This window comes from Numenius arquata, chromosome 1 (assembly GCF_964106895.1).
Source record: "Numenius arquata chromosome 1, bNumArq3.hap1.1, whole genome shotgun sequence".
Lineage (NCBI taxonomy): Eukaryota > Metazoa > Chordata > Aves > Charadriiformes > Scolopacidae > Numenius > Numenius arquata.
In genome coordinates this window covers 114,423,006-114,447,804 of record NC_133576.1, presented here as the reverse complement: position 1 = coordinate 114,447,804, position 24,799 = coordinate 114,423,006, and the positions used below count along the sequence as shown (strand labels likewise).

Sequence of the window (24,799 nt, the reverse complement as noted above, 5' to 3'; positions counted from 1 at the left end):
CTCTTGTTCTATCGCTTGTTACCTGGGAGAAGAGACTGACCCCCATGTCCTAAGCCTCATCACTTGAAAAAGGCGAACTATTCTGGTTAAAATTTCAAATAAGCTCAATTTTAAGGTAGGACACGAGGAATCTGCTTTTGGGAATTGGTTGGCGACTTTAGTTAATTATAGGCAGAGCTGTCGTTGTCCAGGTTTGATCAGAGAAATTCACTTTACGAAAACTGAGAAGCTGGCGTTTTATTCTGGCAATGGCAACGAGGAGTCACACGATTGATTCTGCAGAAGTGACAGAGATGTATGTGGACTAGGCAAGAGAATAAAAGCCTGTGAAATCAAACTGAAGATACTTTTTGAGAATTTATTCCAACACTTCAATTTATTGAAAGCTGAGGTAACCCTAACAGGAGGAAAACTCAATTCAACATTGCAGAAGGAATAAGAAAAATCACCAGTGAAATCATATGTGAAAGTACAACCATATACCGTTCATTGTTTAAATCTGTTCAAATTTGTACATGTTTCCGAAAGAAAGATTGGCTTAGTTTTTTGGCAACCCACAACTGTTTTGAAAGTTCTATTGAAACCTGTGTACTGTAACAGAGTATGACTTTCCTACGAGAGACTCAACACCCCTCCCTCCCTCTCTGATCTCATCTGAAGTACGACAACATCAAATTGGCATTGCTAATGCGCAGGCCCCCAGTGTACATTGGGTTTCATTTTTGTATGATCTGAATTAGCTTTCCATACCCTTTTCACTACAGATTTGGAGATGCCAAGGACTCCCAGCCTTGAGCATGCAGTATTAATTAGTACAGATGAACAAAACATAGTTATGAAAGACAACATTTTTAAATGAAATGAGCTTTCTCTTGGACCTTCTACAGTCTGGAGACAATCTGCAGTTTGATCTCAAACTATTTCAGCTTCAGACGAAAACATCTGGAATGTCAAGAGACTACTGAAAGTTCTTAAAACAGCCTTATGAACATTAGTGTCATAACTCAGTAAAACCCATTAATGTTGCCCGTAACATTGAATCTAAACATGCATCACCATGGACCATGATTGATAATTCCAAGTCGAAATATGGCCATATATTTCCAGATACTACAGAAACAAATGGTTGTGATCATTCACAACACAATATTGCACAATGCAGAATAGAGCGCCTCTTTTTAATATGTATAAGGAAATTCCAAACGTATGATGAAACAAAAGCAGATACATTTATTTGAGTGAATTTATAAGACATTAAAGCTACTATTCAATAAAGTAAAAACCTGATTACCGGATAAGAAAATATTTCGGAAATTCTTTGTCTTTTTGAAACATTGTACAAAATCCCTGCTGACAATCTTATAAAACACATACGTGCTGCAAAAATGAAACATACAACAGGAGCAATGAAGAATTACCTCAGCTTTCATCACCACTTTACTTGATTGAAACTGTTCTCATGTTCCATTAAGTATAATAATATATTTGGAAAATGTAAATAACCTAATCACATTTTCTTGTTTCAAGCTGCCAGGCACCAGTCATATATCGCAGTCGTATAAAAAGAAGATCCCTGCCCATCTGCAGCCAGCTCCAAAAGGGAACTAATTTAGAACCTGTAATTAATGAAGAAGAAAATCAGAAGGATATTGTTAGAAAAAATGAGCATTGGCAAGACACATATTTAAGTAGTCATGAACCTCTGCATTCTCAGCACATTCAGACCTACAACATAGACCTTAACATTAATAAAAATTTCTATTGTGAAAGTTATTGCTTTATAGTAATTACATTATTAAGTAGGATACTGTAGTTTGCAAGCAGCACAGTAATTCCATGTATGTCACAAGATGCATAGTCTTCTCTGCGACAAGGCTTTGTTCAAGTAAATAGGAACCTGAACACCAATAATTAAGCAAATGACTTGTTAGTGACCTTGGAGAAGAGGACCACCACGTTGTCTTACAGCAGTAATATGAACGTGCCAATCTTCAGGCAAGGTAAGGAACCCACACTATGAAACCAAGCCCTCTTCCATCTCTGCTAACGTTTGTGTTAGGTGCAATGTACATGTGGAACTGCACTGAAAGAAAACATTTCTTTTCTAGTAAAGTTGGTTTAAGATGTTCTCTACTTTCACCCTTCATCACTGCTACAGTTCATTGTACTTTATGTTGTTCAGGGGTTGTGTTGAGGAGAAGAAATTCAGATTAAAAAAAAAGAAAAAAAAACATGAAAGGGAAAAAAAGAAGGAACTGCATTTGATGGGAGGAAGCGAGCAGAAGCAAGCAGTACCTCTTAAGCTGGCTTTGCTATGAAGAAATATGTACGGAGCTACACTTCACAGTAACAGAGACGTCCCTACAGGTGTTAAAGAACATCGCATCTTAAGAAGAGACGGTGCCCTAGAGGAGGCCTTAATAGGTGGGCTGAGAATTTTGGAAGGCAAGACACAGTGAAATGGATTTGAATCAATAAATGATGGTCAGACTTCCTGCACAGTGTTTCACAATTGCAGTATTTTTAATAACACATTACAGCAAGAGGACATGCTAAAGTAGTGCTTTGTCCTAGCAGTGTAACTACCTACTGTTGTCTCCAGTGGGAGTGCAGAGTTCCTCTCCTTTGATACCCCTTCATCTACCCTTCCTATACCATGCCATGGCATAAGGCTGGCAAGGACATGAAATTCCAAATTTGTATGGAAAGAAGGCTGTGTGTTATCAAAACTGGGTAAAAGATGGGAAGATCCTTGAATATTTTATTGTGGATTGACACATAAGGAATCTTACAAGAATAGAAACAATTTTCCTACCTTCAATTTCAGTCCAGTTGACAGCAACTTCTGCTATAGGTATTCTCAAGCGCTGAGCTATATAAAGAAGTTCCACATCAAACGCCCTGAAGAAGAACAGGAAACAGCAAATACAGTCACACTTATTTCCAGAAGAAAGATGGTGGCACTGTTAATTAAAACCCTAGTCTGATTTAAGGAGGTTAGTGTTCAGTTACGAAGTTGATACCAATGCTCTACAGGTCAGATGCACATGAAAGGGAAATTAATTTCCCTGACTGAATGGCTCAGAACATAACCAATATGCAGACAACAATACTTCACTGTGTCCTGTTTTTGAAGGTATAGGTCATGCCGTGTTCAGATCACTGCTCACTTTTCATTCTGCCATAATTGTGATTTAAACATTTTTAAAGACCAAGCAGTCAAACGTGCAGTGTCAATCTACATCTCCAGTTGTTTCATCAAAGGGGACAACTTCCAGCTTCACGCTGATCTAATGGTTTCTCCTTGTACTTTCCAAATCAAGAATGAAGGCAGCAGCACAGAAGTGAGAAATGATTTATGTTACTGTGCATAACGGAACCTGAACAACAGTTGTACTTTAGCCGGTGACCATTTAATGTACAACACAAAAACCCTCTTGAGAGACCTGTCTTTTTCACTGGCACAATTGTTTGCAGGTTGTGAAGCAAAATGAGTTGGGGAAGCAATCCTACTCCAAGTCAGCTGCACCCCCCCGACCCTGCCCAGTTTGTCCAAAATACCCTTTTATCCTCTCAGTTCTCTGCACAGAGAACTGTTTGTGTGTTTCATTCTTGCAACTGTGTGCTCAAGTGGGCCTTCTGGATCTGAGACACCGAGGCTTTTGATATTAGAAAAGTGTTTTGGCAACTACAGCTTGTGATGCTCATGTAGATAACAGCATATACCAGTAGCTACTATTGACAAAGGCGAATGCAAATCACAGTTATGACGATTCTGGTGATTTTGGTTAGATTTCTTAGATTTATTAATTGCTAGGTCTTTTTTTTTTTCTTTCCTCTTTGTAGTCTTCAAATGCCAGTAGGGGTGCTCTTGTTCCTTAAATGAGTTCTAGTAATTGGAATTTAAGCTAAACAGCCCCCTGCCCCAGTAAAAAGCTTTTTAAAAATACTAGTCTGTATTGGAAAAGACTGTCAATGGCCAGCCACTTTAAATATTCAATACATATTTAAACACAGAGTTGGTTGTTTTGTTTTGTTTTTTTTTTTTCCCCAGGGAACTAAACCTTGAAGGTTAAGGAATTGTAAGAGTTTCAGCCAAGCTGTCGATAAGGTTTCCAGTTTGAAGTCAATGGAACAGATGTTCCAAACTAGCTTACGTAGGTCTTGAAAATGTGGCTGCAAGGCAGTTAAGTAAAATTCAACACTAGTCTACATTTTCTCTTAATAACTTCCTAAATTCAGAATCTCCTTAAATTTTCATTGCTAAGTTGAAGACAATATTTTTTTAAATGAAAAAGATCTTTTGCCATTGGAGAAAATATATGCAATAAAAAAATAACATTATTCATTCACGCTTCAAGGGCTGCTTGAGTTCAAGTCACCAGTAGTCCCATTTATCACTACAGAAAGGGCAGAAAGGGACAGCCAGGTGAGCAAGCGCAAGCAAAAAGACATACTTCAGCAGGTTGCTAGCCAAGTTCAGATGTTATTTCCCTCTCCTTCAAGCCACCCTCTCCTTTTAAGCAGTGCAGTGCATTTCTGCAAAACTATTAATGACTGCAACAACAGAAGTCCACTTTGAAATGTGCACTCAGGTATGACGCATACATAGATTCATAGATTGGTCCAGGCCGGAAGGGACCTCCAAAGGTCATCTAGTCCGACCTCCCCGCAGTCAGCAGGGACACCCCCAACTAGACCAGGTTGCCCAGGGCCTCGTCGAGCTTCACCTTGAATATCTCAAGGGAAGGGGCCTCAACCACCTCCCTGGGCAACCTGTTCCAGTGTTCCACCACCCTCATGGTAAAGAACTTTTTCCTAATATCCCATCTAAATCTCCCCTTCTCCAACTTAAAACCATTGTCCCTCGTCCTGTCACTGCAGGCCTTTGTAAACAGACCCTCCCCAGCCTTCCTGTAGGCCCCCCTCAGGTACTGGAAGGCCGCTATGAGGTCTCCCCGGAGCCTCCTTTTCTCCAAGCTGAACAACCCCAGCTCCCTCAGTCTGTCCTCATAGGAGAGGTGCTCCAGCCCCCTGATCATTTTGGTGGCCCTCCTCTGGACCCGCTCCATCAGGTCCATGTCCTTTCTATATTGAGGGCTCCAGACCTGCACACAGTACTCCAGGTGAGGTCTCACCAGAGCAGAGTAAAGTGGCAGAATCACCTCTCTGGATCTGCTGGCAACACTTCTTTTGATGCAGCCCAGGATGTGATTGGCCTTCTGGGCTGCGAGAGCACATTGCCTGCTCATGTCCAGCTTCTCGTCCATCAGCACCCCCAAGTCCCTTTCCTTAGGGCTGCTTTCTAATACCTCATCCCCCAGTCTGTATTTATACTGAGGATTGTTTCTTCCCAGGTGCAGAATCCTGCACTTGCTTTTGTTGAACCTCATGAGGTTCAACTGGGCCCACCTCTCCAGCCTGTCCAGGTCCCTCTGAATGACATCCCATCCCTCTGGTGTATCGACAACACCACACAGCTTGGTGTCATCTGCAAGCTTGCTGATGGTGCTCTCAATCCCTCTGTCTATGTCTTTGATAAAAATGTTAAACAGTACTGGTCCCAGTATGGACCCTTGAGGGACACCACTTGTCACTGCTCTCCATCTGGACTTAAAGCCATTGAGTACCACCCTCTGGGGTGTACTACATGTAGGTTCCCATTGAAGGGCAGACCACAGCACACTGGCTTGCCCGTGAAATCATTACCTAACGTGCCTGAACTCCAGGCAGTTCAACCTGAACTCCCACTGGCCGTGTGTGTTACAGGAGAGCTACTGGTATCACTCTGGACAGCATCAAAACAGGCAAAGGCAGCATAAACAGAGGTTATCCACAGAGACTACGGTTATCGTGTAAAGAGAATTTAGAACCACTTTGTAAATCCAATTTTGGTCAGGACACAGGCTTTTTAATTGTCACAAGAAAAGTTACAAAATAAATGTGGTTTTTTTTTTTCCCTCAGTGAGCTGAATCTGCTCCCAGCAGCCTTGCCATTTCACTGTTTTCTTTAAATGAGGGTTGAATATTATTTTATTACTTATGCCATGGTCTCTTCTACTGAAGTTGTATTATTTAATTTTTTGCTGACATTTTACATTTGTAAGCCAAACCCCCCATGTATTCACCTTTGAATGTTTATGAGTCATATGTACTAAGACTAAATCTAATTTTGTAATACTTACTACTTAACTGACTAAAAATCTTAAGAGACACAGAATAATTGTCTGATGAATTATACTGTATGAGCTGCTCTAAAAATATTACTACATAAAGTATTAGCCTAGTGAACTAGTAGTTATTTGCAACAATTCCTATGGACAAACAATTACTGGAATGTCAGTGAATACATCACAGTACAGCAACATTAAGTAGTTTGGTGAACTACAGCACTCAAAGCAAAAGATTAAAAGCACAGGAATTAATCAGGTTGAACACTAATATCATTACATGTGGTTGCCATTTGTGTGACAGTGAACATATCCTGAAATTAAAAAAAACCTATTCAAAGCTGAAAGGAGAATGACTTTCGCAGTATACTGCTGGGATAGCTTTTTTCCTCCCCTGTTCCCCACCACCTTCCAGCACACCTCATACATGTACTAGAAAAGTTAATTGGGGAATATAGCTGGCAGTGTATTCAATACACTGAGAGTATTACACCCGTACTACAGACCAGCAGATCCAGATGGTAGAGAAGAACCACAGAGAAGTTTCCATAGTCAGGATTTAAGCGTGGGTATTTCAGCTGGAGCCTACCCTAGAGGAGATCAAAGCAACACCAGTGGATGAATGAGTTGGTGAGTGCAATACATGTGTTTTGACATGAAGCCATTTGTGACTAGGTAATGTCTGTCAGAAGCACTCTTCGAAAAAGCAGGGAATTATTCACACCGTGTACTTCGCTGGATCCTGCTGCAGAGAGTGAAAGCAGGCACCTCTGGAAAGGGGGACACAGCTCAGAACACCTAACTTTGGCTCCAGCCTGAATGAATTCAGTCTCCGATCTAAGTAGCCAAAGCTAGACACCCAAAAATCTATGGTGCAAAGGACTTCCCCTTTTATCTCTAATAGTGTTTCCATTATGTGTTAATTAACACAAACATGAAGTGTAAAATACAGAAAGAGAAAAACTCACCATGTGGCTGTGTTTATGCTAAGGAGCACATTTGGTAAAGTTACAATTTAAGATGATGCTGGTTAGAATTCAGTTGAAGACCAAGTTGGTAGGTGTTTAATCGAATTCAACCCTTTTAAACTGAACCCTTAAAATGCTTCAGCTTACAAACTATCTATCCTGAAAAATTATTCTATATTTTAAAACTGCACTAGCACTCTTTCTTGCTGGTCCAATATTAAGTGTTTCAAATATAAAAATTAGGCCTTCAGTTATACTGTTGTAAGTGGAATTTAGGACTTTCCTACACCCAAGATAACGTTGTTCCAGCAAACTCTCAATGGGCAGAGAAAACTTTCAATGGCCAAAGAGGTCTAAGAATGAAATAGGATGTCAAGAGGGTCCGACTGCCAGTACTGCTCTAGCTGCACCAGGGCTTTTGAAAGTTCACGTCTGCCACAAGCAGGATTTTTTAAAAGACAAACCAGACATAGTTATAACAGTAAAATATTTTGTGTTGATTAGACATTCAGAAACAATTCTACTTGTGCACAAAACCAGGAAAAAAAGATTTATTCCACTGCTCGTCTTGGTCTACAATGCCAAAGGAGTGGGAAAAAAATGCCTGTAGCAATATAAATGCTCATTTTTCCATTATTTTTATATAGAGATTCACATTTAGAGATTAGTGACAAACTGGAGAAACAAACGTTAATTTCTTATATCGAGCTTTTGAGTTTTAAATGTGAAACAGCATGGCTTGTTCAGTGCATAGGGCAATTTTTATAGACAAAAGTAATAGCCACAATTTGATCTAATCAGTGACCTGCTGAGTTGCGTATCATTATAAATTGCCACTTTACAAAAGTATGTCAATCAAACCAGGACTAGAATTATGTTTTGAATTTCTCCTCCTTTTATCAGTATTCCAGGTAGGACAGTAACTGCTGCTATGTCTAGTTCTCCTAGGTAAGGAAAGATATTTTCTGGCAAGAAGAAAATTTATGATTTTATTTTTTTTTTGTAGTCAGAAGAAATCAATGATGAAATTTAGGATAGGAAAATTCTACTAGTGATACCATTTAATTTTCCAGTTTCCAACCTGTGCATTAAAATTTAACACAAACAGTTACATTTCTCAGGTCAAGACTGGAGACGCAGAACTAGAGCTTATTTTGGAGTCTGAAAGTGAGTAATTCCAACTGTCTCTATTATGTTTTTAAAATATCCCTTTTAATTTTCTTTTAAGTTTTAATTTAAAAAATGTGCTCCATCCATTTCTGAAAAATAGATTAGTGGTGTAATCAGATTCAGAACCTAAAATGCAAAGCATATGCTCCCTGTTCAAAAGGTTGCTCTCATTTCAAACTAATGTTAAAACTTTGCTATTTGGAAAGTACATTTCAAGTACATTGGGTTTGTACTCGTATATATACAGCCAGCTCTCCAAAGGACAGTTAAACAAAAAAATCAATGAGAATACTCACAAAAAACCCATAGTTTAGGAGGTAAGCATGATTTCTTAGTATCAAATACATAAACAGTTTCCAGTACCTGTAAATTTTCAAATGCTTTTGAAACTTTAGGGTTAGATTGGCAAAATATTCTAGGAAATATCTTTGTATCTCTTTAAAAAGTGTTACATGATCCTTATAACCATAAGGATAAAACAGTATTTTTCCTAATTTTTCCTTGTATATTTCAGTTTGCTTTTAAGGTTTCCTAAATATAGGCATCTATAAATCAAATTCAACATAGCAAGAAGAAAACTGTGGTCTCAGTTTTCAGGAATTTTTAACATTAAAGAGGTGATACTCAATTCAATGTCAACTGGTATAGAAAGAGCATGAAGAAAGCAGAAAGAACTGAAGGTGTAAGCAATTAATTTTTCATTCTTAATGCAGTTGATATTGGGTTATTTCCTTATGATTAAACAAATACTGAAACTGCCAAATACGCACATAAGATCACATAAAGGAAGGTCTTGATGTTCTCCCCTTCTTTTTCATAAGAAAGGTAAATATGGAAACACAAGACTCCATTTTATTGGTGGTACTGGTGAAACACTGAAAACACCATATGCATTTATTTTTAGGGTTTCTGATGGTGATTTAAGTACGGACACTTAGAAATCTTTCAGCCTGTCCAACCTAGCAGCAGGATAGCTATGTTGTTTACACTGACACATCTATTACTAGCATAAGATGTTCAGCTTCCAAGAAAAAGATTGTGCTCCTAACACTTGCTCTTTGAGTGATTTGAGTGATGTATGTTATCAGCCTGCTGAGAGACAAAGAAATAAAAACATAAAACCCATATCATGTCTCGAATACATATTGCTCTTCCTTTTGGAGTAGTATTGACAATATCCAGTGCTTCAGGACAGCCTCTTACTGCCCAGCGCAAATTCAGCGCTGGTGCTCTCTTCTATGCAAAGACACTACTGGATTCCTTCATCTGAAGGGAAGAATTCTTGAGGCCTTTTCTTCCTATAGAAGCAGTGGCCGCTGCCTATACAGCCCAGAAAGCGAGCTGCCTTTGATACAAAATTGTTTCACTAGTTTTTCTTCCAACCCAGTACTTTCAGGATTTAGTGAATAGTTTATCCTTTTGATGCAGGTGAGGCACCAGCAACCCGACACGTTCTTTCTTACACATTACTACGCTATGAGTTGAATTTACCTTGCTGAGCTTCAGTCATCTACAGCAGAGACAGCTCCTTCTGTACAAATTGTCTAGAAGCCCTTTATAGTTGAGGGCAGGAAACAGTCAGCTTCATCTGGCATATTTTAGTGGCCTCTATTAGGACAAAATAAATTATACCCTAAAATTGTCCCTTTTTCTGTTGTCTAAGAAGGGAGGCTTGATGACATGTAGATGCCCTCTAGACGCAATGCAGCAAATCCTGTCTGCTGTGTGTGCGCGTTTATATTCTAACTTAACAGTTCTGGGCAGGAATTATTAGATAGCCAATTTTATAGCCATTTTATATTAACATAATGAGTAAATACGTTATGTATTACTGTTTAGTCAAAATATTTATTATGTCCTCACATAAGAATTCCCTTCGCGTTACGCTACCTCAAAAAAATCTGAGCCTGACAAGACTTGAGCAGGCAAGACGGATGAGGCTTCTGCAAAAACTGTGTTCGTTCTCTTCAAGAGCTCACCACACGCTCCAGTTCAGCAGCAGGGGAGCCCTCGACAGATGCAATGACCAGGGTGCTGTCTCTCAGACAGCTTTTATCCTGTTAAATGCTGCTGGTTTGCTGAATATTCTCCAGCACTCTCCTACATTATTACCAGAATATCTGAGCGCTGACCATACTGAATTGAACTGAATTCTTCTTTCAATACCTAACAGAGCTGCGCTTCACTAATGGGATTTTAAGATTCAAAAAGAATCAAACAATTTCTTCAGATGCCAAATAGCCGAAATGCAGTGATGCAGAGGCTGTAATAAAAACAGATTTCGGAGCCTCTTGTCCAATATCAAGATAGTGGTTTCTCTGCAACCCCTTGCTGATAGTCTGAGCACAAATGAGTTGTTCTGTGACCCAGTTAGAGACGCCCCATTGTTCCGGGTCAGCGGAAATACAATACTGACAACTATTTCTTCCTCTTAAATCTTCATACTCATGATATGTACAGAACTTCCACAGCATAACATCTAACCAGTTTTAATTTTCCTTTTACACACATGCTATACAATGGAAAGGTATGAGGAACTAGTTTTGTTTAAAATAGGAAGTTTTCATCATTGGGCTATTTCAGATTCTTACATTATTACATACAAAGGAATCCAATGTATGGTTCTATGGAATGAACGTTTGCTATCCCTATATAATTTCCAACTGCCGCCATCCCAACTGTCTGTACAACACAGACGTTTCACTTATGACTACCATTTCCTTTAATATACCCACTCTCCCCACATACCTCCCCATCTCCCAGTTTATTTCCAGATCTTATAAATATTAACTGGGAAAGGGATAGTACTCAGTTTTATGCACTGACATGTTATCTCCCATGCTAGATGGCTAACTGTGAAGCTGATAAGTAACTTTTGAGTCCCTATCGTAGCTTTTCCTCTAGCAGTGGCAATAATCTGAGTTTCTCTCCTCTACGAGGGTGTCAGTTCCCACAAAATTTGCCAAAGCTTTAGATCCTGACATCTCTACTGTTCTGTCAGATTTGGTTTAAATTAGCCAGTAAGTATGAAAATGAAGGCAGGGAAGCACAGAGACTGCTGAAGGACAGATGAGGATAAAAACAGACAATATATTGCCTGTTTTGGCAGAAAATTAAACCAAATTAAAAAAATCCTATTGTTGTTTTAGGCAAATTTGTGACTTGGAAATATCTGGAGAGCTGTTTATTGGAACAATTCGAGTTATTCTTTTCTGGACAAACAAAACAAACATTCTTCATCACTAACCAGCACATTTCAGATAAATAAGAAAACACTCAGGGGATTAGTTTATGGATTACTGTAAATAAAAGAGCAAGAATAGAAGAATATATGTTCTGCTAGTTTTATAGCAGAACATATAAACACAACGAATTAACACACCAAGACATGAAGAACTGGTGTGTTCCACACCAGCAATATAATTACTATTAAAAAGTTAGCAATATTCCTTTTTCATTGCCTCTACTCCTGGATAGTGGGGTACAGCACAATTTTACTCTTTCATTCCTTTGTTGCTAGAGAATCTGAGTGGCAGAAGAAAGCTTCTTAAGACAGTTTAATAAAACCCCTGAATAGTTTACATAATACATCTGAGTAGTAAGTGCAACTATATTCAAAATCTTTAGTTTAAAAAGCGTAAGATTGAAGATTGCATTTTTATAGATTAAACTGATTGTCCTCATTCATTTCTTTCAGTATTCCTTCTTGAAGCACTTAATTTATAAAGTGAAGTTAAATAGGGTAATTTTGAGATGCGTATTTCTGGGCCTTGCCTATATGTTTAACCATGTATTTAGAAAATTCCTGTATATGAAATTTACAGAATTTTATAGATAAAGTTCGGTTTTGGAGGCAGCAGCACAAATCATACTTCTGGCTCAGTTACGGTTTCCTTTGCGGCAATAAGCAAATCACTCAGCTAGGAAAGGGATTTTCCGAATGCTGACTGCTCACAATTCCAGATTCACATCAACAGAAGCTCTATGTTCCTCAACTCTACCTTGGCAGCCCCATTCTGGAGGAGCAATATAGCTCAACTATCACTGCCAAAGCTCAACCTAAAGCTAGATGTACTGGAATTGCCTAGGACTGCAGGATTACATGCATTTTTGTATAAGAACATTGTTCAGTAATTCTGTTCCCTGTCAGCAAGCAGTAGCCCATGAGAGATTTTCTTGGATTAAGACAATAGTTTGAAAAGATTTGATTATACTTAATGAAGCCATCCTTTTCAGCAACAGTTGTGGTGTAGGCAATTTACAGAAATTATGGTATTTATGTGGAAACAGTGTTTCAGTCCTGTAACAGTAGTCATGACTGTATCACTCTCACAAGGGAACTATTCTAGCTGCATTACAACAAAAGAGAGCTCTAAAGTAATTCAAAGCCTATCCATCGTTTTCTACTGTCTTAAATGAATGAGATCCATCAGTAGCTCTCTCATGAAATATTCTACCAAGAAAATAAGCAAAGAGTAGGCATTTCCTTTCACTTTGGGCCTGCAGCAATTACAAACATCAGATACGGATTTTAGGTAAAATGTTTTGGTTAAACAGCACTGAATTGTGAGGTTGTAATGCATACAAATAGACTGCTAAGAGTTTTGAATAGGATTAATAACTCTTAACTTTCCTTAGCTTAATAACAGCTTCTCTCCATTCCTTACTCTGCTTGCATGGCTTGTATCTGTAAAAGGAGAGAGGACTCTCAGAGATAGGGAGTGGATTACAACACAGTCAAAACCTGTCTGCTTGGGATTTCTTTTAGAGGTGAAAACAGAAGAGTTATTGGGATTTTCTTTTTGTTTGCTCTCCTCTCATCATCAGTTACCAGTTGCTCTGACAAGGCAAAACCAAAATGTCCTCCTTAGTATTTTCGTATTACATAACTTCCTATACCGCATGCTAAAGTAAAACGGACTTGCAAGGAGTCATTTGTTGCCACCCAAAATCTCAGCAATATAGTCTTAAAATCCTCCTTGCAGTTTATGTTGGATGCTATTTTATAATCTAAACTTAGTAAGCCCATTCTCCCTGTCATCACGAGAAGAATAAAATTAAATATCCAACTATTTTCCGAAGTATATCTTAATAATAAAATAGAATTCTTAGCATTTAACAGGATATTTTAGCATAACAAGAAATCTAAATTGAGCAGATAGGATTTATACACAGACATCACATGCTTCGTAGTAGCTGCAATACCGAAATTACTTTTTCAAAACCATGTTCAATTAAGAAAAAAAAAAAAACAACAAAAAAAAGAATTTACCAGCGTTCAATATGAAGAGTTGAGAAAGTCCTCAAGGCAGCTTCTCTGGTTAAAAGTTTAAATCCACACTGCGTGTCCCTGATCTCTTTGACACAGAGAAACCATACAAGGAAGTGGAACCCATGCATAAGAAGAGTTCGAAAGTAAGAGCGCTGTGGACAAAAGGCAAGAAGTTAAGATGGTTTCATTTAAGTGATGAGTGAAGCGTTTGAACAAGAGCTGGCTTACAGGACAATAATCCTGTTTCATGATAGCTTTCAAAGTCTGTAAACTGTTTTTATTTTGTACTGGAATGAAACCAGAACTTTTCAATTGTTACAGTGAAACAAAATTACATCTGAAAAGGAAAGACTTGCCAGTCAAGCGCATGGTTAGTGCGCTGGCCTAGGATATGAGAAGTCCAAGTTCTCTTTTCTGCTTTCCCAAATTCAGAGCAGCTTTTCATTCTGGATAAGGCCTTATCAAGTGGAGCAGGAACTTTCACCTGGATTTCTATTAATGAGCAGGACAACCACAGTATTTTCTGTTTGATTCTCTGGGAATTACTCTAGGAAAAGAATGAAGGAGGAGGGGGATAGCACGTCACATGCTCTACTTCACTGGACACTTAAAAGTGATTTTCTCCCCTCTGTCTAGTCCTCTTGTCTTCCTAAAAATTGGTTGAACAGGTCCAACAAATTCAAAGGTTATCAGGACAAACAATGGAGAATAAGCCAGCAGGACCACATAAAGACTGCTACTCCTAAAAATAAACACTACAAACCAAACAGGTTCCAGCTTCTACTCTGACACAATTACTTTTTTTTCAAAAAGTCTTACATTATTAAAGAAAAAAACAAATGGGAGCATCTCTTGTTGTTCCTTTCATTCAAGACTGAATGATCTCCAGAGCTTGCACACATCGTGTTAAGGCACTTAAGGAAATGCAATTAGATAATACACTTTTTGCAGTATATGATGGACCAAGTGAAAACAGGACTAAAGTAACAGCTGCTGTGCAAGACAATATTTGATTTTATATTTCCAGCAATGTTACACAGTCTTTTTGTTCTTTTGCTTTCACAAATATATTTTATGTTCCTGGTAAATGTTCTCTCAGTCTACTCTTTGGTTACACTTTCGTTCTTGACATAATAATCATACAGATAAGTTTGTCCATGGAATCCAGATGCTGGACTCTGGGTTTGCAGAGGTCCCTCCTAGTCTTTTATTCAAGACAGCTCCTAAACAACTAGAATTCTGATGCACAAATTCCTTCTGAACTCACTGCTGGTCTTAAGCTCAATTTAAGTGATTCTATCTAAGACTGCAAGCCAAATACCATGCAAAATGTTTAGGAGCCAACAATTTAACTGGTAAGCATCTCTGGGTGATAAGAGACGCCTTTAAAGCTAATAATTTCAAACCTCACTTGAAAAATGAAAAGCTGCTCAGCTTATTATGTAATAGCCTTTGGCTTAAGCAAATTCAAATTCATAGCTTGTGCCTCTCCAAAAAGTGCTCTAGCCTTAAGTTAATGGCTGATCTGGTGTGTATTCCTTCGCTCTTTTGGTGAAGGTGAACCCCTGTGTGACCAAGAACACAAGTCGCAAAAAGGAAGCTCTAAGAGGCTGCATGACTGTCAGCCAGTGAAACTGTGCACTGACTTCACAAAGAGGAGCTCTTGGCTTATGTTCATCACTTCCAAGACTATTCATGCATGTCATACTATGGATTCATTAAAGTCCACTAACCGTCAGTTAGTGTACTAATTTAAGTACACTAACAATTCTGGAGGCAGAATAGAATTCTTGATGTCTTAAGACTGAATTTAAAGGTGAAATTCTGGTCTTGATAAATCCCATACATCTGCTTATCACAGCTTCGTTCCACTGTTTTAGCTGCCACTAAGCGAGAAATTCCAACTTCTCAAAGACTGTTCTGCAATTTTTTTATACCTATTGCACTACACAACAGTCTTTTCCCAATGTGGTAAACGCAGTCTTTCCTTTCCCGTCTAGGGACAGCTGGGTGATGAAATGTGCTATGTATTTCAAACAGAACAGTACTACCTAACCAGTTGGTCACTTCTTTATCAAAAAGTCAGAAATAGGGGGAGAAACAGGAAGCAAAGGATAAACACATCCTAAAGGTTGTACTTTTGCATTAAAAGATGAAGTGCTGTTCCAATTCCTCTCCCCCATGCAGCAAGACCTTCAAAGACGAAAAGAAATATGAATGCACTGAAGAAAGATTATCTATATTCACCTGACCACACAATGAAGCATTTTTTCTGGACTCAAAGTTATCAGTCTCCCTGTAGTAGCAACATTTCCAGGATACACTGGCTGCACAGCTAACAAATAACTGCAAACAGTATATTCTGTGCTACAAGCATGCAAGTACCATGTCAAAGATTTATCCTAATTTCTGATAATGATGAAGGTTTTGGATCTGTGGGATTTTTTGTGAGGATGCTAACACACACGCAGCAGTATTTACAAGAACTCTTTCCAGTTAACCACTCTAATACTACTTGACAAACCAGAAGAAAAAATTAAAGAGCTACCGGGGCTGAATATTACCAGTGTAACTTTTTTTGAACTTTTGTAACTACTTTAGTAGTTGTGTATGTATTTTAGAATCATTTTGAATATTAAACATCTGTATAAACAAAGCTTACTCTTGAGAACACTCAACATGATGAGCACATCTACTGAAGCTGAAAAAATTAGCCCAGCAATGCGTCTGCTGCAACACAAGTTCCCGGCCTGTGCTTTGTCAACTACCGTCTGCCAAGACATCAGAAAACCAGATGCAAGATAAGACTGTGCGCCTGTGCATCACTGTTTATTCCACAACAGCCACACACAGAACAGTACTGTCTGCATGTTCAAAACTCAAGAATTTTACTATGATTAATACAGAAAAATTACAGTACTTCCCCACAAATTGAGATACTCTTCAGTTTGCTGCTAATTATCCCTAACTCATTTTAAACAGGTTTCAATATCTGCAGATCAAGCTCTTGCACTAGAAAGGAATCAATAACAATGAACTCATCAGCTGCCTTCCACTCCAGCCCCTGTGTTGGGTACTAGCTACCAATTCTGTCAGGGATCAAAACCTCTGCTTGTAACATGCTCTCAACTAGGAAAATTAAATCCATAAATTGGAACACTAAATGACACCAGTTCAAAGTGCCTGAAATCTAGAACACATCCTTTGCATACGATGGAGCATATGCTACACTTACGACAAGCTTTTCCTATTTTTTAGCTTCCATTCTTTAACAAACATGGATTACTTAATTGTAAAATTGGCAGAGCAGAATCAAATAGTAGAAGTATTTGAGCATTAGTACACAGCAGGAAATGGAAACAAACCTTTGCTATTGAGTCCTTCTCCAGATGAGCTCTAGAACCACAGGAAATAGCCATCTGGTTCTGCACAGGAATACAAATTAAAAAGTTATTACTTAAACTAACATTTTCTGAATCAGTGGAACCTTGTGTTGAAAACTGTACAACAAAAAACTTCAAAGCAGTATACTTTTCTGTTTCCTGCAGCTATACTTTTTCTAGTGCTAGATTCTGAGGCTAAAATCAGTTTTTTCTACAATTAACAGAACATCTGAAGTTTATTACATTTTGCACATGGTGCATACAAATTGCTGCAATTTATTCAGGTCTGGTTTAGCTTACACTGTTCCTTTGAAGTATGCATACAATAAGTGTGTTAAACAGCAGAGATAAGCATTCAGCTGTCCTAGGCACTTAAAGTTATAATGTATGTTTTCCCTAAACACTGCACTGTGGAAGGCGTAACAGAATAAAATCCTTTTTGCACTGATGTACCTTCAAACGAATAAAATGCTGTGGTATCAGCCAAAAATATAATCTTAAATTAAAAGACGTGATCCAAAAAAAAAAGGTTTTAAATTATTCTCACGCTACTACTTCTCACATGAAATCTTTCACATCTGCTATACTTGAGAGTGTGGGACTGATGCTGGAGAAGCAGCAGCTGTTGCTGCCTGGGGTAACGGAGAGCATCGGTGAAACACTGCCGCCCGGCGGCTCCCACTCTTGTGGTCCTGCACTCAAACGGGCACATCCCTCCCAGCTCCCGCTGGAAGGCCGCACATCCCTCCTGGCACTTCAGGAAACCAGCTACAAATACCTCACCGTTCTGCATTTAAGCAGAAAATAAACCTCGGTTCTTTCAAGTCAAGCACGCAAAAGAGAATGACTACCCAGGGAGGAGCTCTTGTTCCACAGGTTTTTGAATTTGTATTTACAATAAAACTTTTTGCAAATAGTGTCATTACACTAACAACTCTGAGAAAAAAGAGAACCTCTATAAAATAGGGCGAAATTAAGATGCATCCTTAAAGGTATACAGGATGACATCAGATAAAAAGAAAATACAAAGCAGTTAACAAAGAAAAAATTGTTTTTTAACTGAGTCGGCAACACATGGTATTTATAGAGTAAAACAACTTCAAAGGAAGAATGGTAAATAGAACATTATGTACTGCATTGAAACAGGCACAGTGAATGCAAAGGAGGTAAGAACTCTGTGGAAGCTACTTCTTGACAGCCCACTCTTGCAGCTTCTAAGCTTACACCTGCTTTTCAGACTTACACCTAGATCTTCAACTGGATCTCAAAGAACTCAAGTTGAAGAGATATAGAAATCGATCTGTATGCATGTGTATTGAACTAAAAACATGAGAATTTATACTCACAGGCCATGGCTGAAGATCTTTTAGACCTTCTTCTACTTTCTCAATATCTGCAAATTTTGTAGCTCCATCTGCATCAGCCATAAGAATTTTTTTCCCCCGAGAACTTAAGACACCCTGCAATCAAAATAGTCAATAAAAATCAACACCTTTGAAATCAGTATTTGTCATAAGCCAGCTGCAAGACACTGCAAAAACCTAGTGCAGTAACTAGAACAGTGGTATCTTAAAGATTCAACACAACAGATGAATCTTAACATTCTGCTACTAACAAGTTATCAATTTATATTGTAATAACATCTAGAGGCGTCACACAGCGAGGAGTGTCCCACAGTGACAGGCAATGCATGAACACGGAAGGTTATCAATCCCTCTCCAGAGAAGCTTGCAAACTAAAAGCTTTACAAACCAAAGTTGTGACAGACAAAAAGTTGCTACAGGCAGCTATACAGGGGAGCACAAAGAAGCAGTGATTAGCAGCTGCCACTGCTTTTCTTTGTTATTTGTGCTATGGAAAGGAGGATGCAGTACTGTTTTTTCCTAACACTGTTTCAAGAGAGTTCAAGAGATAATCTTAAAATAATTTTGTGAAACAAAGTCTTAAGTCACGGTACCACTGCAAAACATTTGTGATGCACCAGGTGCCACAGCTTGTTTTGCCATATTCTTGGTCAGACATATCTGACAATTTTTGAAGGGGTCCAGACAGGAAAACAATTAGCAGTGGGTTTGACAAACATACTGTCATCACCAAGCATGTGTGACTTTGGAAAAACCTGCCAAAGGTTAGTTTTGGCATAAGTAGTATACACACCCACTCTACACTCTGCAGTGCAAAACTATATTACACAGAGAATCATTCTCCTTCTCTTAGTATAACTTAAAAATTATACCCCTCCACACTTTCTAATTTCATGTTTTCTCCATTTGCTGTAGTTATTTGTGTATCGTACAAAAATTAAATTGACATATCAAAGACAGAGCTTAAAATACAGATATAGTCACTGATAACCCATAAATGATACCACTCTTTTACACAGAAGGGGCAAAAAATCTTAGGAAAATGATGTTTCTTATGAACGTGCAACAGCTATTTTATTTTTAGAACATGATTTTATGATAATATCTACGTGCAAATTATTATGTGAAAGCAGAAATTGTACTGGTTCTAATACTGAATGTGAGTGACAGCATGGGCTTCAGTAAACACAAACTTTGCTGTGTTTGTTCATTAGCCATTTTTAAAACCACAACTATGACCTGGAAAGCAATGTTTGCAAATTTAGCTGTATTTTCTCTACAAAAGCTTTACTTTCATCTGTAAAGCGTTTTTTTTTGTTGGTTGTTTTTTTTAAATGCAAGTCTATTTCTAAGTGGAACTAATAGGAACATGAAGTTCAAGTCTAACTTTTTTTTTTCCCTTTTGAATTCTCACATAAAAAATTGTTATTGATCTTCCTGGCAAGCAAATACTGTTTCCAAGATCTAAAATAAGCTTATTTTGTAAAGAGTTTTTGCCTTAACTTATAGAACCTGTACTCAGTTTTCTGATAACCTTTTCATTAATGTATTGAATTAAAAATGTCAATCAGCACAGCTCTATCTTCTGCATATTTGGGCACAGGTAGTTCAGACAGAGGAGGAGATGAAAGTATAAATTACCATCCTGACTGCTCCTCCTTTCCCTCGATTTTTTACCAAAGAAAGCACTCGCACTTTGTCGCTTCCATATTTCTCGCAGTACTTCATTGCAACCTGATAGACACACAAAAAACCAGCATAAAACACAACCAGGAATCAACGTAGAAGTTTACATTTGCTCACCCTTTTTAAAAAAAAAATTAATAGCACAGAGATATAACCACTTCAGTCGGCACAAATACATTGCCAGTGTTTGCTGGAGTCTGTTTGGGAAAATAAAAATCAGTTCACAGTCAACATGAGAAAACTGAAGAAGTTAGTCATGTTCAGTAAGAACAGGATATTCCCCCATGCAATTCTAAACCCCATTCACCCAAGTCAAAAACCTCAATACAATGTAATTTATATCATACTATTACAGACCTTTTATACCAACACCAATAGTTAATCAAAGAAAAAGAATTTTCTGCTTGCTACCTATTTCTCACTTGTCTTCCTGACATCTGTGGTTTAAACAAAAATTCACAGTGATCTAAAATCCCATTCACTCTGCAGGGATGTGCACATTTTGTTCCATGTTGCGGGAAGAGGAAGTATGAGTTTTCTCCTCTATGTTTTTTTAAAAGTTGCCTCAAGTCCTTGTAAGTCCAGAGGCCCATGGCTCAGTTAGAAATTATGCTGGAAGGAATGTAAAGCAGTCAAAAAATATATATGACCAATCCTTAACGGACAAATTTAAGAGAAGTAAATGAAAAAGCAGCATTCATTTTAGTAGCTGATTCAAACATCTTCCAAGCAGTAGTAAAAACAAACCCTCAAGTTGGCCAGCCTTCCTTTCCAGTGACATACATACATCAAAGTGGAAGCAGAAGAATGCAGAACTATTTTGAAAATACTACTACTGGCATGGGGATTTTTAAATGAACAATGCTGTGAAGGGTATGGGAAAGAGCTATATGACTTATCAGTCGTTCTGTCAATCACAGTATGAACCAGCTATTTTAAAAGGCTTTTTAGTGTCCTCAAGTTCATATGCACGCCTTGCAAATGCAGAATATTTCATAAGAAATTTGTTGAAGACTAGAATTTTTAGAATCTCAGCTGCAGGAAAATGGCTGTCACAGCTGCCAATCAAGAATACTAGTATTTGCAAAAGAATGTGCAAAAGAGTATGTGTATGCATGTATGTATGTGACATCCACAATCCATACAGGACAATGAGAGAAAGTATTCAGAAACATGGAATTTCAATTGTCAACTACTTCAAGTACCAAAACGTAACGGCAAAACATTGTTATATTTCACAAATGCAGTACAAAAATCCATACCTCTGATTACCTGGTAAGACACCTCTTTTCCTTACCTTTTCAGTTTGATCTTTACTACCATCATTAACCACTATTATTTCATAAGTGAAGGAAGGATCTCGTTTCTTGAAAAGAAAAACAGAAATAATGCATTTCATCCGATTTCTTAAGTAGGTAGTAGGTCTTTCAAACATCAGCATTCTTTCCTCTAGCAGATTTTAACTCATTAATGTTTGCCAACAGGCACCAATATCATGTAGTAAATTTGTTAAGATGGCAATTATAATTAAAGAATTTTGCCTTATATGATGCCTGTTCAGCTAGTCACAGTTTTCCTCAGCTACCATCTAGAACCGAAAAATCAATTTAGTTGTAAAGGATGTAAGCTCAGAACAACATCACTGTTAAGAAAATCAAAACAAAACCCACAAACCTTCACAATGGGCTTCTTACCCAGAGAACAAATCCTAATGAAGAAAAGATGCTTAAAAAACTTGTTGGAACAAACCAGGATTTAGTTTAGAAAGTTAAATATATGGTTAATATTTAGTCTCTGTCTTGGAGAGATATCATGCATACAAAGATTTTTAATCTTATAATAGTATATTAAATTTTTATTTAATTTAAAAATACCTTCCAGCATTCAATCTAAAAATAACTGATAAAAGACAGAAGCATTACTGCTAAGTGGCTAAGTAATACTGTCTTAACACATACCAAAATAACAAAGTGCACAGATCACTGACTTACTATACATAATACATAGATAATGAATTTTGAATGCAAAATGAAAATACCTGTCTTTTTTCCAGGTAATCCAAAGCTTCATCCATCATAAGAGGTACTAGAGAAAAAGTGGAGGAGGTCAGGTTTGTAGATTATAACAGGCAAAGCACCAAAAGCATCTGCACAAGCAAGCTGAAAACAACCACAGAGCTAAATTGAGCAAAGAAAAGGAATGACAGTGTGTGCTACCACGTCAATCCCAACTACAGCTTTAGAGAGCTTGGTTATTTCTATTGCATCTGAAAGCCTTCACTTTTTATTATCACAGAATCATAGAATCATAGAATGGTTTGAGTTGGAAGGGACCTTAAAGATCATCGAGTTCAACCCCCCTGCCATGGGCCGGGACACCTCCACTAGACCAGGTTGCTCAAAGCCTCATCCAACTTGGCCTTAAACTCTTCCAGGGATCGCGCATCCACAACTTCCCTGGGCAACCTGTTCCAGTGCTTCACCACCCTCACAGTAAAGAATTTCTTCCTGATATCTAATCTAAATCTCCCCTCTTCCAATTTAAAACCATTACCCCTTGTCCTGTCACTACATTTCCTGACAAAGAGCCCCTCTCCGGCTCTCCTGTAGGCTCCCTTCAGATATTGGAAAGCTGTACTCATATGTATGTACTCATATGTATGGCCAAGTCAAAAGTCAAAGAGAAACCAATGAGATCATGCTTTTTTTCTGCTTGTCTGAAGCTGCTGATGTTGCTTACAGAAGGGAAGCCCTTAAATCAATTTTAAAAGTCTTTTTCTACTTCTTGTCTTACAGGATTTACAGGGGCTATGAGCTGCAATTCTGCCGGACTTCATTAAAATAAAGAGGATTCTTACAAGTGCCCCATGCTATTTTTAGCAGCAGAAATCAAGTTACACTGTGTCTTAATTTTGAAATTTAATGTACTTGGACTGTTTTCTGGAAACTGTGTCCAAAATCAGATACGTAATCTGGCCTGCCAGAATCTACTGCTAACATAAACTGACCTCTGTGTTATTAGAGTAACAACAGATAGATTTTCTTCTTTTTTCTCAAAACAAGAAAAATCTTACACCGGTCTTCCTCATTGTATGAAGGCACAACAACAGAGAGTTCCTTTGTAGGGGGATCATGTATACTTGGTACAGCTTCTTTCCTGCCTTCAGCATTTACGAAGAACTTCTCTTCTTCACGTAGGTGAAGATTTGGCATTTTTACGGCAGTTACATAAGCAATCATACAAATCTGTGATAAAAAAAGAATGAGAAAAATCATTGAGCATTCTATTAAAGGTTTACATAGCTGTTGAATGTGCTCCAACGGGCAATCAAGCATTTTTCAGTAATGAGATGGGCCAGCGGTGCACAACTTCCATCCACTGACCAAACCATGTGGGACCAAAACCTTCTCCTGCCATTTAATGCATCCATTTCACCTACGATAATGGCTGTCAGCGTCATTAGCTTGTTCTTGTTTTCAACCACAAAGCACATAGACGCCTCCAAAGAAAATCTGGAGTACTGTGTCCAGTTCCGGGCCCCCCAGTTCAAGAAGGACAGCGAACTACTGGAGAGAGTCCAGCAGAGGGCTACAAAGATCATCAAGGGAATGGAGCACCGCTCTTACGAGGAAAGTCTGAGAGACCTGGGTCTGTTCAGCCTGGAGAAGAGAAGACTGAAAGGGGATCTCATCAATGCTTAGAAATATCTAAAGGGCGGGTGTCAAGAAGATGGGGTAAAACTCTTCTCAGTGGTGCCCGGTGACAGGACAGGGGGCAATGAATGCAAACTGGAACACAGGAAGTTCCCTCTCAACATGAGGAAAAACTTCTTTACTTTGAGGGTGATGGAGCACTGGAATGGGCTGCCCAGAGAGGTTGTGGAGTCTCTTTCTCTGGAGATACTCAAAACCCTCCTGGATGCGTTCCTGTCCAGCCTGCTCTAAGTGAACCTGCTTTGGCAGCGGGGGTGGACTAGATGATCTCCAGAGGTCCCTTCCACCCCCTACAATCTTCTGATTCCGTGAAAGTTGTGGTCCAAGCCCCGCTGCCTCCTTGCCAAGTGATGTCTACCACAGGAGCTGGCGCGGCCTCTGACCTGCACAGAGACACTGAAATGAACAGCCGTCCAGCTCGCAAAACTGTGGCCCTGATTATTTTTCTGCATTTTTCTGAAACAAATCTATAGAACTTGGATTTTGCAGTACTTTTATGTGGGGACACCATATATGTGGTACTGTCGATGGGCAGCAGCATTGCACTTCCCAGCTGGTGAAGTATGTTGAATACACACGGCATTTCCAGTCGGAAACACACGGGACTCCCAAACGCTTACCCTGAAAACGTGTTATTGGCATAATTTTATAAGATGACGTAGTATAAGGATGAAACGCTTCATTTTAACCCGGTTTGAAGGCGCTGCACCCCACGCCTTGCAAAACCACACTCCCCACATAAAACCACGTACAAGCACAGCCGCGGGTGTGGGGGGTTCAGAGGGCCCCGCGCCCGCGGAGCTCGGCGTCCCCTCTGCGGCCCCCGCCCCACACAGCGGCGAGGGGGACATGGCGCCCCCCACCCCCGGGCCCGCGGCGACCGCGGCGCGGCTCTCACCAGGAAAAGGAGGAAGACGGCCAAGGCGGCCAGCAGCGCCACGGCTTCGGACAGGGACAGCGCCATAGCCCGCCGAGTGACAGCGAGGCGGAAGCGCCCGCCGCCAAAACGGGCCGCTCCGCCCGGCCAGCGGGGCTGGAAGCCGGCGGCGCCTCCCGGCGGCCGGGGCCCGCTA

At 39.0% G+C, this 24,799-nt stretch overlaps 1 protein-coding gene across 1 annotated transcript; it reads right to left on the bottom strand.

The window, feature by feature from the left end:
* Positions 1-352: 352 nt before the first annotated feature.
* Positions 353-24,798, bottom strand: ALG5 (ALG5 dolichyl-phosphate beta-glucosyltransferase). The gene is made up of 10 exons (XM_074152234.1): positions 24,625-24,798; positions 23,087-23,258; positions 22,052-22,098; positions 21,311-21,379; positions 19,969-20,061; positions 18,310-18,423; positions 16,946-17,005; positions 13,581-13,732; positions 2,816-2,901; positions 353-1,616 (listed from the first exon to the last, which is right to left on the bottom strand). The coding sequence occupies exons 1-10, from the start codon at positions 24,688-24,690 to the stop codon at positions 1,504-1,506; spliced, it is 972 nt and encodes a 323-aa protein (XP_074008335.1). The 5' UTR covers positions 24,691-24,798; the 3' UTR covers positions 353-1,503.
* Position 24,799: the final 1 nt, after the last annotated feature.

Coding starts and splice junctions, on each gene's coding strand:
- ALG5 (XM_074152234.1), bottom strand. CDS start 24,690: ATGGCGCTGTCCCTGTCCGAAGCCGTGGCGCTGCTGGCCGCCTTGGCC. Junction 17,006..18,309: donor AAGATCTTCAGCCATGGCCT/GTGAGTATAAAT, acceptor ATTCCTGTGCAG/AACCAGATGGCTATTTCCTG. Junction 2,902..13,580: donor ACTCTTCATATTGAACGCTG/GTAAATTCTTTT, acceptor GTTCTTCTTCAG/GGCGTTTGATGTGGAACTTC.